We start from the raw sequence: 18,276 nt of genomic DNA, 5'->3' as shown, positions 1-18,276 counted from the left end.
GTGATATTAGCCGTGCAATATAGGTTTTTATCACCACTCCATTCTGCCAATCTGATTGGAGGATTAGCGTGTACTTGAAGATAATGATCATTATTAATATTCAAATAAAAGATTTTGGGTGAGGCAACTCACCAAGTTATTAGTCTTCATGATCAGTAATGTGTGATGACATAATTCCCTAATGGGCATTCTACGGCGACACATTCCTGATCATGCATTCAATGCAATTTGACAGATTCCCAACCGGGCATTCTAGGGCCACTTGACATCCTCCCAATTAGGCATTCTACAACATTTTAAAACATTCCCAATTAGGCATTCTAGGACAATTTGACACATTCCCAATCAGACATTCTAAGGTAATTTGACTCATTCCCAATCAGTCATTTGACGGTAGTTTGACACATTCGCAACTGGGCATTCTACCGCAATTTGATAAAATCCCATTCAGGCGTTCTACAGCAATAATATGAAATTGGTTCTTACATGTATATAGCGTACACATATCCTACAATATACATGTAGTATAGTAGTTAGATCAAGGTGCTTTTACATCAGTAATTATCCCTGTTCATCATACATGTACTTTTATACAATTCATCTAACTTTCTCAACTCTCTAAAAAACTTGTTGACCCTTTCATAACATTTTATATTATTGATGAATTTATCATACGGACACATTGATTGTATATTAATTTGCAATTGGCAACCTCCCCCCCCCCCCCGCCAAAAAAAGAAAAAAAGAAAAGAAAGAAAAAACGGTCACAATAGCACCCTAAAGAGGAGTCCTCTTTCCAATTCTGAAATTTGTGTGGCCGTGCAATCTTTATTTTTTGTTTTCAAACTATTTCTTGAAGAGATTTAAACCGGTCACCCGCGACTGGTCAGCACATGAAAGAGTAAAAAAGTGTTTTAATTTCTGTTTACATGTATTTATTTCAGTTATTGTATTAGGTGTCATAATGGACCGTTCCGGCTTCCCACTAAGCTCCGCCCACTGCGCACGTGAGCAAGACACATGTACGAGCACTCCCAATTACATTTCTGCACGATTATGACACGCGTGCCAAATATACGCACACGCATGACCAAGTTTGTCCGACCACATTCATTGCTGTGATTGGTCAAATGGGTGAACGTGCACAGTTTGATTGACAGGCCGGATCGGTCCATTCAAACATGGTCCCACATTGCAGGAAGATACTGTGTGTTAATTAAAGTGGCTTGAGTGCCACATAGTGACTGATAAGCGCCCTACATAAGAAGCCACTATTACTATGTTTGCAGAACTGATTTTTTGAAAATCTTTGCAGCAATCCATGGCAGCCTCGTGACCCATGAACCTCTTGGTGTACCTCTTCCTGAGGTCGGTGAGGATCAGGAGGAAGGGGAAGAGGTGACGCCCCGGGGGTACACGCTGGAGATACTCGAGGAATCACTCATACGTAAGTCTCAAAGACAATACAGGGTTTGCCCTTAAGTTTTTCTAGTGACTGGTTAGCAGGACCGGCAACATGTAGATCTCCATTTCATTGGCCACTAAGCTTTTTCGGCCCTGTTTCTGTAAAATAATTTTTTTTTTAAGAATAGACCATTTCAAGATAAATGGGTTGTATGTATTGATGTACTGCCCCCTTGATTTTTCATATGTTTGTATTGTATTTTTAACTTGAAAGTCATTATTGGTTAACTTGCTCAAGTGGTATGGTATAAGTCGAAAAGAAATCTCTTTATTTCCAGCTTTTCCAATAAAAAGTAGTTGTGAAATACAGGGTTTTTGTATATTACAGTCACCAACTTTGAGTTTTACAGGACAACATACAGAGTGTATTTTCATACAGTGAGCATCATTGCCAGTACCTTGTGTCCCTTTTGGTATGGGTCGTCATACAAAGCGTACCCACATGACTAATGTGTATGCTACATTATATACCTCACGCATAGAATCCTCTAATCTGGGGTGTGTTTTGGCGGCTGTAACTAATAATTGTTTCTGACGTCATAACCAAAACGGTAACCGAGCTCACAACTCGGTTATCGTTCAGTCTGAACAGCAGAACCAACGACCAACAACCGAAACAGTTTTGGGCTGGGGTCGTCAAAACGCACTCCTGATTGGTTAAAAATGGAATGGTAGCTATGCCCCTTTTTTCTATCAAGACGACGTCATAGTGACTATGCCTTGGGCATAGTCAATTGACTATGCCCGCTCTGAAAATAACGCAACTATGATAAGTATAATGTACGACTAGCGTTCCGTTTCATGGCGCAACCTTTCTTCGCAGACGACCTTTCACCGTATGGTCAGAGAATTGTTGATTATAAGAATCTTCATGCCATTCGGTATATAAAAGAAATATTGACTGCTTAATAATCGGGGAACAGTATGGAAATATTGACTGCTATGAGGGGCACAGTTGAAATTATAGGCCCAAGGTGATGTCAAAACCATGACTATGCCCGAAGCGAAGCTGAGGGCATAGTCATGGTTTTGACATCACCGAGGACCTATAATTTCAACTGTTCCCCGAATATTAAGCAGTCAATATTACTTTTATATACCAAATAATATAGATTCTTCTAATCTGATTGGTTAAAAGATTTCATGAACTGGGCCTTGATTTTGAAATGTATAATAAAGTGTAATAACTTACCAAAATATTGCTTCGTGTTTTTCATTTCGCATTCACGGGTAAAATATACCAATCCAACACCACTGGATAACAATCCAAGTACGAGAGAATAGATGCCGCCGACAGCAAAAGCACAAAGCAGCTGATAAAATACGCCGTAAAAATCTTTGAAGACTATCTAAAGCTCATTAACAACCACAAACATGAAATCAACCTGATGTTTCTGTTGACGTAGATGAAATCTTGCTTCAGCCATTTTACGTTGCGATTTTGGCATGAACACAAACAATTAAATTTCCCACACAAACAACTACGTTGAAAGGTCGTCTGCGAATAAAGGTCACAGCTATAGTTCATGTAGTTCGCGCCGTGAAACGACGAACGTATACAACGCATCAAACACTTGCGCGACCTACATGTAGGAATACAGTGTGTTGAGACGGATCCATTATTTTCCAGGGCGGGCATAGTCGATTGACTATGCCCCGGGCATAGTCAATATGACGTCATCTTGAAAGAAAAAGCGGGCATAGCTATTTCCATGACTCCCTTTTTAACCAATCAGATTAGAGGATTCTATATGTGAGGTATATAATTAAAATTATAGGCCCTTGGTGATATCAAAACCATGGCTATGCCCTCGGCTTCGCTTCGGGCATATAGTCATGGTTTAATTCTAACTGTGCCCCTCATAGCAGTCAATATTTCCATATTATATACCTCAAATATAGAATCCTCTAATCTGATTGGTTAAAAAGGGAGTCATGGAAATAGCTATGCCCGCTTTTTCTTTCAAGATGACATCATATTGACTATGCCCGCCCTGGAAGTAATGGATCAGTCTCAACACACTGTATTCCTACATGTAGGTTGCGCATGTGTGTGTATGCGTTGTGTACGTTCGTCGTGTCACGGCACGAACTACATGAGCTATAGCTGTGACCTTTTTTTCGCAGACGACCTTTCAACGTAGTTTGTGTGGGAAATTTGGTTGTTTGTGTTCATGTCAAACTCGCAACGTAAAATGGCTGAAGCAAGATTTCATCTCGTTGACAACCACATGAAATCAACCACATGTTTCTGTTGACGTTGACTGATGTTGGATTTTAACTGTTATCCCAGTTGGATTGTTATATTTTTTACCCGTGTTGGATTTTAACTGTTACCAACATTGTTGGTATCTTCATGCGAAATGAAAGACATGATTTTGGTAAGTTATTAGTTACACTTTTTTGTATACACTTCAAAATCAAGGCCCAGTTAATGACATCTTTTAACCAATCAGATTAGAAGAATCTATATTGTTTGGTATATAAAAGTAATATTGACTGCTTATTATTCGGGGGACAGTTGAAATTATAGGCCCTCGGTGATGTCAAAACCATGACTATGCCCTCAGCTTCGCTTCGGGCATAGTCATTGTTTTGACATCACCTTGGGCCTATAATTTTAACTGTGCCCCTCATAGCAGTCAATATTTCCATACTATAGAATGTCTAGGTGGATGGAATCCTGCACCCAGCAAAATATTTAGGGTCCTCTGAAGTTTTTTGGCTCTCAATTTTTGATTGTAACATATTTTGATTTTCTGGTAACTTTTACCCAGAATGCAATGAGAATGCCCAACGTATCTTCAAGAGTGTCCTCCACCGTAAGGACCGCGCTGATTCCACACGGAACGCCCTCAACGTTCTAAATCGCTTCAAGTTTCTCTTCCATCTACCAATCACAATCGAGCGCAACATCAGAAAGGTAAGACATAACATGTTTGAGGCAGTTTATGATACATGAAATAATGAGAGCCAAAGGTATTCAATCATTTTAAAATACACGCAAATTAAAACATGATTGACCCAAATCACTCGTCGTCGTAAAAAAGTCATAGTTGCGCCATTTTGTGTGACAATGTCCCTGTACAGTGAAAGTTGACACATTGTAGCGCACACATTCTATTTGTTGCATCTCTGTGGAGACATCTTTTGTTCTTTCCTTTGTCCCAGCGACTTTGTACACAAAAATTGACCCCCACCCTTTAAAGGCGTGGACACTATTGGTAATTACTCAAAATAATTGGTAACAAGCAATGGAGAGCTGTTGATAGTAAAAAAAATTGTGAGAAACGGCTCCCTCTGAAGTAACGTTGTTTGTGAGGAATCAAGTAAATTTCACACTAAAATATTTGAACTGAATTTGAGACTTCAGCTGAAGTCTCGAATTTGAGCATCTGAAAGAACACAACTTGTGCGGCAAGGGTGTTTTTTCTTCCATTATTCTCTCGGAACATCAACGACCAATTGAGTTAAAATTCTCACAAAGGTTTGGTATTTTATGCATACATGTACGTTGAGATTCACCAAGTGAGAACACGGGTCTCAGACAATTACCAATAGTGTCCAGTGTCTTTAAAGACAGTGGACACTATTGGTAATTGTCAAAGACCAGTCTTCTCACGTGGTGTATCTCAACATATGCATAAAACAACAAACATGTGAACATTTGAGCTCAATTGGTCTTCGAAGTTGCGAGATAATAATGAAAGAAAAAAACACCCTTGTCACACGAATTTGTGTGCTTTCAGATGCTTGATTTCGAGACCTCAAATTCTAAACTTGAGGTCTCGAAATCAAATTCGTGGAAAATTACTTCTTTCTCGAAAACTACATTACTTCAGGGGGAGCCGTTTCTCACAATGTTTATACTATCAACCTCTCCCCATTACTCGTTACCAAATGAGGTTTTATGATGATAATTATTTTGAGTTATTACCAATAGTGTCCACTGCCTTTAAAACTGAATTAATCTTATTAGTAATTTTACTCAGATTAATGATGTACATGTAGCTTGTATCCGCTTTAGATTTAAAAAAAAATGATAAAAATGATTGCATATGTTTTGATGCGACTGCTCTTCCTTTGCTAATTGTGTGTCAACTATAGAGGCAGAAATAAGTGTTTATAAACTTTTGTGTAAAAAATTAATGAAGTGTACATAAGCCACTTCGGAATGTCGGCTGCGCATGTCTCCTACTGCTGACAACGCATTTTGTCTATCTTCCTGTAATCTTTTGACAATACCAGTGGGTACTGTCAAAAGGTTATGGGAGATAAACAAAATGCAATGTCATCAGTAACAGACATGCACAGCTGACGTTCGGAAGTGGCTTATTGCATAAGTGTTGTAAAAGTTAATAAACCCATTACATTATGATATCCTGAACAAAGACGTTGACTTATCCATATCCCTGGCCTTGTGGCGGTCAGGTTTGGTTTAGTGGTATCTGTCCTCGCCTTTCACCTCTGGGACCCGGGTTCGAATCCCAACAGGAGAACTATGTTTTCAGTCTCTACACGTACTTGACTGTGTCGGTTTTCCATGGAATAATTATCTGTGGTATTTCCTCCCACATCTAAAACTGAAATTTCTTTATTGTCTTCTCACCTTGTTCAGTTGCTGAACAGGCTTTCGAAGAGAATAGACCTTTATCATGGTGTGGCCATCTTAAATTTTTCCCATTCAAACTAAGGTTGGAAGAAGAAATAGTCTGGTTCCTTTTTACATTAATATTAAGATGAAGTGCTTTGATGAATACAAGGAACATGACCAAGATGGTGGCGGCATGATAAAGGTCAATTATCACCGATGTACAAGAAGCTGTAGATGATGAAACCTCTGTAGTTTATTTGGTCATCACATTGTTGATCCCTTAAAGCCATTGGACCCTTTCGGTTCAGAAAAAAAAAAAAAAAAAGTTCACAGATTTACAAATAACTTACAGGGTTTACAGAAGGTAGAGGTGAAAAACTTCTCTTGAAATAGTATTCCATGAAATGGGTTACTTTTTGAGAAAACAGCAAAACAATATCAATTATCGTTAACGAGAATTACAAATTTATTTAGAACACATGTCATGACACGGCAAAACGTGCGGAAACCAAGTGTGGGTTTTCCCGCTATTTTCTCCCGACTCCGATGACTGATTGAGCCTAAATTTTCACAGGTTTGTTATTTGATAAAGAAGTTGTGGTACACGAAGTGTGGGCCTTGGACAATACTGTTTACCGAAAGGGTCCAATGGCTTTAAGCAGGTTTTCAGGTGTATAAACAATTTTTATTTTTTATTTTTTATGTGTGACAGGGTGACTATGAGGTGGTGATCAACGACTATGAAAGAGCAAGACAGCTCTTCTCAGAAACAGAAGTTTCTGTTTTTAAGAAAGGTAATGTTGTTTAATGTTGTTTTACAAAAGACAAGGGGATCAGGTTGGCTCAGTGGCTTCTTTTCCTGCCTTTCACCTCTTTGGACCATGGTTCAAATATCATCAAGACCAAAGTCTTGCATAGTATGACAGGGTTCTTAGTCCCTACATGTACCTGATTACATGTATGTCGGTTTTTGCTTATTTTTGGGGGTAACGACTATAAAGAAGCAGCTCTTCTCAGAAAGAAGTTTTTGAGATAAGGTTATTTTTGTTATAGTGTTTGGTCTCAAGTTGGAGGAGTTACAAGGGGGATCGGGTTTTTGCTCAATGTTTTCTTTCCATGCCTTTCACCTCTGTGGACCTCTGTTCAAATATTACCAAATCTTGCATAAGGATTGGGTTTGTAGTCCTGATTGTGTGGCTTTCCCCTACTGAATGACTGGGGGGAGGGAGGGGTTTCCTTCCACACCGAAACCTGAGCAATTTGCCACTGTCTCTGGAATAAATCTTTCACATGAAAGACACTTCTGGATGCCCACTTGTTTCAGAAGGGCTACCATTGATGGAGGTCTACCATTTATTGCTTCTGTGCCTCAGGGCCTTTGAGCGAATCTTTGATTTGCGAGTTTCATAAGTTCTATTTGATTGACTAATTGATTGATTGAAATGTAGCTGATGATTGTGTAGACCTGTGGACAAGTCGTTAAACGGTTTGTTGCGCTGATAGTCAAGTCGTGGTGGTGGCATAAGTAATGATTCATCAGGTCTCTGCGATCGAATACTGCTCTCGCGAGATCACTACTCTCGTGCGAGGCTGCTGGCTGCTGACTTCTCCCTCATTAACTGCGAGAGCATTAGTCTGGCGGGGTCCAGCAGTCTCTCGCGAATACCTCCAGTGTCGCGGAGAGAGTCTGAACGCTATCTCTGTGACAGACATTTACCGACTTGTCATATGTTGCTTTCTCATATGTTTGTTTCTACCAGTTTATGAAGAAGTTGAGAAGCGAATTGTTGAATTGAGAGTTCAGCTGAAAGAGAAACTCATGGAGTTACCTTCAACTCTGGATGAGCAGAAGAAACTTATTAGGTGAGAACTCGATGTTGACTGTCGGGAAATCAAGTGGTGTTTTTTTAAGAACCAAGAGTATTTTTTTAAAGATTCAAGGATTATTCATAAAAGCTACTATGACCAAGGGTGGTTTAATTCTCAAAGAACCAAATGTGTTTCTCAAAAGCACAGAGGGTGGTTCTTAAAGGAACCAAGAGTGGTTCTTAAAAGCACCAACAATGTTGTGTTTTTTTAATACCAAGAATAGGTCTTGAAAGATCAGAGGGTGGATTCAAAATCACCATGGGTGGTCCTGAAAAGAACCAAGAGTTGTTCTTAAATAAACCAAGGGTGGTTCTTGACAAAAACAAGTGGGGTTCTCAAAAGAACTGAGGGTGAGTACTGTCTAACTGTTTACAATTTGTTCTTGGTCAGGTATTTGGTTGAGCTAGAAGCGCCCGGGGATCCCGGCTGGGATTGCATTCGAAACCAGCAGCAGTGGCTCCTTAAGTTATTACAGAAATGCAAAGATGACCATCTCCAATTGGGTAAGTAGATCTTCAAATGGGCAGGTCACAGATCGCATTCACAGGAAGTTTGAAACCAGGCTTTAGGCCATCAGACTCCTCCATTATTCAAGTTCCAAGGGCCCAATTTCTTAAAGCCGGTAAGCGATAAAAATGTGCTGAGCATGAAATTTCTTCCTTGATAAAAAAAGGGTTACCAACCAAATTTACATTTGTTGCATACTGCTTGTTACTGGTATTCAGCTGTTGCTTGCTTATCCTGAAAATCACGTGGATATTTGGTTGGTAATCCTGTTTTCAACAAGGAAGAAAATTTCATGCTAAGCAAATTTTTGTGTTTACAGGCTTCATGAAATTAGGCCCTGATCTCTTCAGTTTTTCACCATGCTAGCCCTACTCTCTGGAACAGTCTTCAACTTGCCCACTATCAAGCCTCATCAGACAGTTGTTTCAAACAATCAATTTGCTTTGCATTTTGTTGAATGTCACGCTTTTATTATTAGGCGCTCTTCAAATGTCTTTATTTTTTGTTAACTATTATTACAAATGAAATGGAACCCATTGAAATGAAATAATTGTGTTTAATCTTCCAGACCAGCAGAATAATCCAGAACCAACGAGTGTCACCCTCCGAGCTAAGAGCCATCACACCAGAAACAGATCAGGTTGGGCTCCTATGTCTGAATCCCACTGCGCTGTCTGATTTATAAAGCATCCACTGTTTGTAATAACATCACAGTATACACATAAATACCATTCTATTTTTCCTGTGTCATGCTAGTTAAGATTCCCAAGTGATAGCATTCTGGATTGATGATAACAATTAAACATCTCAAACTTTTGGAGATGTGAATTGCTTTTAACTTACTTTCAGACAATTCTAGTCTTCCTCAAACTGAACTTAAAACCTTCTTGTATTAGTTCAAAAGTTCATTATTACAGTTAAGTCGCCTGGGCATTCAGTAGCCCTACTGGTTTGTGCATGATCTAATCAAGTCCACTGTTTAGAAAAAGGAATTACATTGACATAACAGGTGTGAGTTGCCAAACAGAAAGGATGTATCTATTAATCCTATTTCTTTATTGGAGCATTCCTGGAGCGTTCTTTAAATTGTCCCACTAGTTGAATGATTTTGAATGACTAACTGTTATGACTGCCAACATTTATCGGAAGAAACGTTTCTTTGCATTTTGGTTGTATATCATTTTGTGATTCACTACTGACTGTTCACCAATCTAACACATTGCATTTTTTTATTTGGAATGCCAAAAGTTTTGTCAGTCTTATTTTTCCTTTTGTTTATTTTGCTTCTTTTTGTTTTCTATTATGGTATGTTTCATTTGCATTTAGGCTCTTTCAGTCAAATGAAAAACATCACAACGGACCCTTCAGGTGAGAAAAAAACAACGTAGTGCGACTATCACAAAGTAGATTTTAAAAATTTTTCTTTATCAATACTTTCTAATTTGTACATCGTTCAATTGATTTTTATAATTTCGCTTTCGAAATGCTCTCTTTAATTTCTATTGTTTTTAAATGTTATAATAAATGAAGGTATACTTTTAAGTCAATAACGAGAGACAACAATGATAAGATGTCCAACGTCTGTATTGAAAAAGAATTAGCGACTGATATGTATCCAAAGTTAAAGTTAAAACTTATGCAATTGATTAATATCGGGCCTAGAATTTCATCTTTGAGGGGGCAAGACCCTTTTCTATCAGGGGCACTTCTATTTGGACATCTTATAGTCTAAGGAGAACGTTTGATGGGGCACCAAGGCAATGCAGGGCAATAGAGGCCACATTGTCCTTGGACTAGGGCCTAAAATATTGTATGTTTTTCACAGTCTAGAGTCCACTGTTTGCATTTTTTGTGCAAGTTAAGGGAAAACGTTGCTGTGTGAGTGCATTTTTCTGATGCCCTTATACCATCTGAAACACTAAATCACACCATATGCATGGATTTTTATGTTTGAAGTAGATGGTGCTAGCCCAACTCTTCCATTGCAATAGAGATTTTTGCCCCCAACCAGGACTAGTGTGACAGCATGACCCACTCTAGAATGACCTCAACACCAACACATTGAACCTAGATTATGTATGCCTCTCCAGCAAATTCCTGCACCACCTGTGTCAGGGAAGAAGGCCGAACAAGGAACATAATATATATGCACATGCACATTTTTAACATGTGTATGCTTGGTGTAGATTTTTCAGTTTTTAGACTGTTTCAATTTTTTTCAGAGGGGAAGGATAGTCCTCCTCAGCGTGTTCTTCTGTTAGAGGAGTTAGTAGATGTGTTACAACTCACCCTACCGGACTTGTGCAAGTTGGGTCAGTCCTACTTCTCTGCATCTATCGTTGCAGAGGTAAGCAAACAATAGAGGGCAGCATTTCGTACTAGGGAATGGCTGAAGGTGTTGTACAACCACAGAGTTATGTATAAGAACAGGAGGCAGACTGGTACAAATAATAGAAGCTTCATCACCCACTAGAGACCGCTTGGATATCCACAAAAACGCATTTTTCCAAGGACCATTGTAGAGCGGAATGCCCGTGTCGACTCATTAGTGAATGCACCAAGCTTGAACAACTTCAAGCAACTGCTCCATTAAAATCCCATACCCTGCACAAGCCTGGCATCATACTCTCATCGAGTGCAGCCAGTACAACAGTGAAAGTGCAGGTAATGCCATATGCACAAACACGACGGGACCGCAAGGAGACAACTGCAACATTTTGTAAGATGAATGCATGCGTTGTGCATGTACATGATGTACTACATGTACAATGATGTACATTGAAATATAGAACTAAACGCACGCTATGCCGTGTTTTTTTTTTTCAACTTACAAAATGGCCGCACTCTTCGCCGCCAACTAGGTCAGTGCTCTCTAGGTATTATATAGTTATATGTGTACAACATAGTAATTCGTATCCTGTTCAAGGAGTAGATTTGTTAACCACAAACATTCTTTTACTCTACTATTGTCACTGCTGCCAAAAGGCTTGCAGTAAAGACAACCAATATTTTGCATCAGGGTCCTTTCCCCACCCCCCCCCCCCCCCTAATTTAATAACTATCTTTATGTATGATTTGTATAATCCTGGGTCTGACCCAAACCCATGTTTATACAAATCATGCAAAGTTGGCTGGAGAGAGACTTGATCAAACGATGTGTACCTTCTATGAATATAGCGTGTTTCTTATCTCCTCTTACAGGCCGGCGGTAAGGACATGAATATTGATAGAAACAAAGAGAAAAACTTCAGGGTAAGTTTCAACACTAATCTTTCAATTCATAGTTCAACAAAAAAAGTGTTGAAGAATTAGTCTTTAATTTGTTGTTTTGTTCTGAAGGATTCTGATAAATTTTTCTTTGACACTTTTACTTTTGGAAGGTACCTCCCCATGCCCAATGGCTGACACCATAAAAAAACAACTCGCTTGTGTCCCACAACCCATGTCATTATAATGTATACAGGAAAAGTACTTCAATTCTTGACCTACTGAGGGCAGCACACTGTTGTACTACATTTATGAGCTTGAGAAATCTTGAGCCATAGAATCTACCATGGGTACTAAGTGTATTGAACGAATTCTTGGAGTGTTAATAGCAGAAATGATAGTCTTATTACTTTGTGTTCAAAGGCACTGGACACCTTTGGTAATAACTCAAAACAATTGTTGGCATAAAAACTTACTTGGTAACAAGCAACAGAGAGCTGTTGAGACCTCAGAAATAGATTCTGAGGTCCTGAAGTCAAGCATCTAAGAGCACACAACGTCGTGTGACAATGGTGTTTTTTCTTCCATTATTATCTCCTAACTTCGGCGACCAATTGAGTTAAAGTTTACACAGGTTCGTCATTTTTTGCATACGTTGAGATACACCAAGTGAGATGACTGTTCTATGACAATTACCAATAGCGTCCAGTGTCTTTAAAAAGCCTGAACAGTCCTCTAAAGCCTACACCATGTGTACATATAGGTCAGCTCGTGTACTCAATGACATATTCTTCCAAGGAATCCTGTCGAGATTTAACAATATATACAAGTCTTCCCTTCAGATCACTATCAAACCAACAACAACAACAAATAACAGGAGTAACATTTTCTCATTTCACACAGCAAATGGTGACCGAGGTGACGGTGTTATTTGCAAACCTCGTCCGGGCAGCCTTCCTCCCAGACTCTCTGTGCAAACTGCGTAAAGAAGACAGGGCTAAGTATGGATTCTGGTCAGACACCAGGCAGGAGGGTGCAGCAGGGGCGTGGCTTCCCCCTTGTGTACGCAGTGTCAGGTGAGTGGAGAAATTATGTCTATGTCCTTTCACAGGTTGCACTATGCTTGTCAACCAAATCTTATGCAAGAGCAGCAGACAATATAATATTTTGCCCTTTCTGTCGAGTCTTTGTTGTTGGAGTTAAAGGCAGTGGACACTATTGGTAATTACTCAAAATAATTGTTATCATAAAACCTTATTACGAGTAATGGGGAGAGGTTGATAGTATAAAATAATGTGAGAAAAGGTTCCCTCTGAAGGGACGTAGTTTTCGTGGAAGAAGAAATTTTCCACGAATTTGATTTTGAGACCTCAAGTTTAGAATTTGAGGTCTCGAAATCAAGCATCAGAAAGCACACAACTCCGTGAGACAAGGGTGTTTGTCTCTTTCATTATTATCTGGCAACTTTGACGACTGATTGAGCTCAAATTTGCACCGTTTTGTTATTTTATGCATATGTTGAGATACACCAACTGTGAAGACTAGTCTTTGGCAATTACCAATGGTGTCCAGTTTCTTCAACATCTTTGACCGAGGTGTGATTTGGTCCAGTAGCAAAGGGTATTCACAGGGATACAGCATTGAAGAATTTTTTTAATTTGGTCCATTTTTGTCAGATCCGTTTTGGGTTCAATGGCCGCATTAGATGTGCCCTCCTCCGCTTTGGATCATGTCCATTCCTTAGTAGCTGATCTTAGAGTCCACTGTATGGAAACGCTCTTCAAAGAAGCCAAGGAAGGTTAGTGTTAAAGGAACTTTTAATTTGATTCCAATAAATGGCCGACCGTGAAAACCATGCAGTGTTGAGGCATATTTGTGTAGATCATTGTATTCTACTTTAAAAGCTTCTCTCTATGCATTTTATAACAAAGTACGCTTTTCAAAGACCAATTTGACCGATCCAAGGCAACGTGTCCCTTTAAAGAGTGTATGTACTTATTGTAGGACAAAAAACACAATGTCTCCAGATTTGAATTAAACTTGCACAGTTTGAAGATAATGATAGTAGAAAGCTACCCTGGAAATATTACTTGCTGAAGTGCTGTAATTTCTGAGAAGTGAGTGAAATAATGTCAGGAAAGTCATTTTTGTCTCAGTGATCATGAGAAAATTACTTAAGCATACAGTAAACATTAACTCGTTTCTCTAAAACTACAGCACCTCAGCATCTAATAATTTAAGGTACGCTTTCTACTATCATTATCTTAAAATCTGTGGCCATTGTGACTTGTGTTAAAAAAGTACTCAAATCCTTTCTTTCAAAACCCATGCCATGAAACTGAGATTAGTCTGGCTCACCGTTGAGTGTAGCGAGTGAATGTTTTTGCTGTTAAATAATTTTGTAAAAAGGCTTGATCTGTTTGAATACCCCTATGACTATTTCCCCCTTACACTTTTTTATGTTTTTTTGTGCTATGAATGTTTTCCCTCAGATGAAGGCTACACTCTACAGCACAGGCATCATCATTAAATCCTTTGTTCAGATATAAACGCTTATTTAAATGTTTTTCTCTTTATTGTGCTTCATATATAGTGTTTGTTATACTCTGTATATTATTCATAGTGCCTTTTTCAATATATATAATTGATATATGTGTAAATGTGTTTCTACATTTTGTACGCACGCTGTATAAGAGACCGATCCACTAAGCTCCACCCCATTGTGTATTGACCAATCACAATGCAGTGAAGGTCCAAAAAATAAAGTCCGACATGCGTGTGGGTATCTTGGCCCGCATGGCAGAGTTGTGCAGAAAGGCATTGGAAAGCCCCACGTGTTCTTGCTCACACGTGCGTCGTGGGCGGAGCCTACTGTATCGGTCTATTGATATATCTTGTATACTGATGCATTTCTAATTTTGTAAACCTTATTTGCAATTTGATAATTCTATTGCACTAGCCAGAAATTAATGAATGTTATATGTACTTAGATTTTTCATAATGATTTATTATCATCCTTAAGCATTGCTCTTGTTGAAATGATAACATACATTTTTTGCCGTCAGCCGTCATTTTCAGCAAATAAGTTTTTCTATGTGCAGTTTTTCTATTTTGCGCAAAATTTTGCACAATCAAAAGCTCCCCTACATAGTCATTCATCTGTAGAGACAAACTACGGTGCGAAATTGAAATATGCTGCTGAAAAAGAGCGGCAAAATCGATATGACTGAATTGAAATTGAATGATATTGTTATTGTATATTTAGATATCCGAGGTCTCCATACGAGAGAGACTTGGGTTCTGCAGATGGATGATCATGGAGGAATCACATCGCTGGTAAGACACTCAATATAGAATCTGTAGAATGCTCACTTCTGGGCCCAATTTCATAGAGCTGTTGAGAACAAAAATTTGCTTAGCATGAAATTTATTCCTCAATAAAAACAGGATGACCAAACAAATTTATATTTGTTGCATATTGCTTGTTATTGGCATTCAGCTGTTGTTTGCTTATCAAGAAAATCACGTTGAAATTTGGTGGGTAATCCTGTTTTTATCAAGGAAGAAATTTCATGCTAAGCAATTTTTGTGCTAAGCAGCTCTATAAAATTGGGCCCAGGCTGCTGTTTAGTTAATATAATGTGCAGCTTGAACAGCTTAATTTATCCATGCAGCTTAATTTATCCATGCTCTGCCCCATTGCGTATTGACCAATCACAACCCATTGCACAATCGAAAGTCAGACACTATAAAGTCCGACATGCATGTGCAGTTGCTTGCCGGCGCAGCAGAATTGTGCAGAATGGCATTGGAGAGGCTCACTTGTTCTTGCTCACATGTTCTCCGTGGGCAGAGCCTAATGGCTAGGTGTATTAGACCACCCAGATTGCCTGGAAGCTAGAGGCAGTTTGAATCTTATACTCCTCGATTGAAGAGTTCTTATCTTTTGCTTTTTGTTTCAGCCTGTTCTGTTTGAGAGCATGGTGGTAGATGTTGTTCAACATCTCCAAGAAGTGGTCAGCGTGGAAAAGGCAGGAGAAAGAGATGTAAGAAATATAACTAATAATAAAAATAACAGTATTAATAATAATAACAGTAATGTATGCTTACCTAATGAGGACTGCATCATTATTACCCTCTATTGATGTGTCGCTGTGCCATGAGCATCTCAAAGATGGTTATTGCTCATTTATATTATTTTGGGTTATGAATGAAAGTATTTTATCTCTGCACAGATTTTCAGTGATTACGACGTGCAGCGGAAAACTGTGACACTGACGTCGGATATCTTGAAGGTTAGTGTATAAATCAATAAAGACATGATAAGAAGAGTTATAAAAAAGAACATGTAGAAAAATAATAATGATAGCACAACTTTGTTTTTTATTTCTTTGTCTTTTTTTTTTTACGCAAAGGTCCCATCGAATCAATATGCTTAAAATAAAAAATTCTGTGAAAATTTGAGCACTACTGGTGCTAAATTGTTAGTTTAGAAACTTAGCATAGTTAGGGTTTGAGGCGTCTGTCTCCTGAAAAGGTCAAAACATTACCGATGCCTGCAGGGATAGGCCTATGTAATAAGTAACTTTAGTTCTCTGTTGGCGGGACAGACGTATCCCCATACTTCTGTTTGGGCACTGGCCTGGTGACCAGTCTTTTTTCTTTGCCTTTTTCTTCCACTCTGTACTTTTTAACATGTGTTCTGTGCCTTTGATCATTTTGTATGTAAGGGGCGCAATATAAATTTTAACTATTATTACTATTATTAGTTGCAAGAAATTAGTGAAAGGAAAAACTGGTAGCCTTCAAGAAAGACTCTTGGCTGTGTTTCTTAGAAAATACATTTAATAAGAAAGACTCTGCTATGGTCGTTTCGACCATGGTAAGTCTTTTTTGTAGGCCATGAACTTTTGTTTGGTTTAATACTATAGGTTCGTTTGGTTGGTAAGCAGTTTGCAGCAGCTAATTCTATTTCCTCAAATGTTACTGTCTTGATTTTATTCTAGGCATTTGCTGGTTGTCTTGAGCAGCTGGCGTTCATGGGGGAGACTGAAGCCGACACTCACAGACTCAGGTTAGTACAGATTAGGAGTGGTGACTCATTGGATAGTTGCAGTGTTTCCTTGGGTTCATTAAACCCTTTAGAGACCATAGGGGCCAAAACTGGCTAGTACCAAAAAGTTCATAATAGCGGTGGTAAAAGGCCATAAAGTTTGACCTTCTATTCACATAAACTGTTAGCAGCCAACATACGCATGTCACTTGTACTATTTGTGACTTGTATCCTGCTCATACGCTGGCATAAGGGCACCACAGCAAAAGCACAAGGCACTACTTATTTATTTATTTATTTATTTCTTGTTTATCCTGGGAAATCCATTCAGTAAGAAAAACTCACTGATCTCCCATGGATCCCAGCTAATAACAATCTACAGAAGTGCACTTAAGATAAAAATAATACAAATTTACACAGAAAAACACTACTGCAATTGCTTGGGTGCCTTGGATCAATTTGAGGCCAGATTTCTCGATGAGTTGTGCATGGCTAGACTTTTATAATCTTAAAGATAATGTCACTGTGTTGATGTAACAATGATGAGTCGGGAGACTAGTTGTTCAATTAACCGGGTAATTATTTTATGACTAAATATGTGTTTTCTTGTAGATTATCGGAGGCACAGATGAGAATACCTGTATCTTTGTTCCAGTCGGCCGAGGATAGCCTGCCCTCTATGGTATGTCAATGTATCTATCTCCCCATATTCGCTCGTCCTCATCGCTTGCTTTATTAACCAAAGCACTGGGATGGGCAAACGTATCATGCACTGTCATTGGTTTCATAATGCGCAGTCCCATCATGCATCACACTCACACTGCGCCATTTTTCTATGCACTGAACATTTTTCTACTTCCTGAACAAGAATCTGTGCAAGCGATTAGCCCATCCCAGCGGATAGACTGGCTGCTGGGGCTGAGCGAATGGTCTTATGGGCCCAATGATTTCATTGGATATAATGATTTCATTGGATAAACATCACGTAAGCTTTCCATACCTGTGTTTTGATTGGTCTGAAGTGATGTTTGTCAGCTGCACTTAAGGTCTTATGCATGCAGCAAGCATAATGTTTGTATACATGTACATGTGTAATGTTGTTTAATATACATGTACGTAGGATTTGACTGCAAATCTTTATGTGAAATAGATACAAGGTCAAAGTTAAATTGTACGGATGCGGACGTCTTCTCCGGGCAAAAATTCACAAGCTTTGAAGTGTGATTATTATTGTGTGCATTGTCAGGTTTTGCTCATTCTTTACCTTGCTGAGTTTATTACAGTGTTTTGTTCCCCCTTTTATAGGAGTGAAGGTGTCTGCTTTTGAAAAGTGTGCGTTATATTTTGCTGCATCCGTTTGTAGCTGATATTTGGTACTTTTAGGCTCTATTTGATGATTTTGTTGACATTTTGAATGTGTGTATTTTGATGAAATTTTTATTGTATGTATTTTCATGACATTTTTATTGTATTTATGATGAAATTTTTATTGTATGTATTTTGAAGAAATTTTTATTCTATGTATTTTCATGACATTTTTATTGTATTTTGTTTGATGTAGTTTATATTGTTTGCGTTTTTG

The 18,276-nt window shown here is 38.6% G+C and overlaps 1 protein-coding gene across 3 annotated transcripts in view; it reads left to right on the top strand.

Moving 5' to 3' along the window:
- The window catches only part of LOC139935203 (exocyst complex component 2-like), a 34,446-nt gene that overhangs the window by 8,793 nt on the left and 7,377 nt on the right, over positions 1 to 18,276 (top strand). For 2 of the 3 annotated variants that reach the window (XM_071929686.1, XM_071929682.1), the window contains 16 exons: positions 1,316 to 1,447; positions 4,242 to 4,387; positions 6,771 to 6,852; positions 7,819 to 7,921; positions 8,318 to 8,430; positions 9,003 to 9,074; positions 9,761 to 9,802; positions 10,657 to 10,781; positions 11,636 to 11,686; positions 12,545 to 12,717; positions 13,318 to 13,439; positions 14,907 to 14,977; positions 15,604 to 15,687; positions 15,877 to 15,936; positions 16,648 to 16,715; positions 17,307 to 17,376. In XM_071929686.1, coding sequence (XP_071785787.1) covers positions 1,316 to 1,447; positions 4,242 to 4,387; positions 6,771 to 6,852; positions 7,819 to 7,921; positions 8,318 to 8,430; positions 9,003 to 9,074; positions 9,761 to 9,802; positions 10,657 to 10,781; positions 11,636 to 11,686; positions 12,545 to 12,717; positions 13,318 to 13,439; positions 14,907 to 14,977; positions 15,604 to 15,687; positions 15,877 to 15,936; positions 16,648 to 16,715; positions 17,307 to 17,376 — 1,514 coding nt within the window. The remainder of the gene's footprint in view (positions 1 to 1,315; positions 1,448 to 4,241; positions 4,388 to 6,770; positions 6,853 to 7,818; positions 7,922 to 8,317; positions 8,431 to 9,002; positions 9,075 to 9,760; positions 9,803 to 10,656; positions 10,782 to 11,635; positions 11,687 to 12,544; positions 12,718 to 13,317; positions 13,440 to 14,906; positions 14,978 to 15,603; positions 15,688 to 15,876; positions 15,937 to 16,647; positions 16,716 to 17,306; positions 17,377 to 18,276) is intronic. The other variant, XM_071929683.1, reaches the window with a different exon arrangement.

This window comes from Asterias amurensis, chromosome 3 (assembly GCF_032118995.1).
Source record: "Asterias amurensis chromosome 3, ASM3211899v1".
In the NCBI taxonomy this organism is placed as follows: Eukaryota; Metazoa; Echinodermata; class Asteroidea; order Forcipulatida; family Asteriidae; genus Asterias; species Asterias amurensis.
Note: the sequence above shows the minus strand (reverse complement) of the source record. Positions and strands in the feature narration are given on the sequence as shown.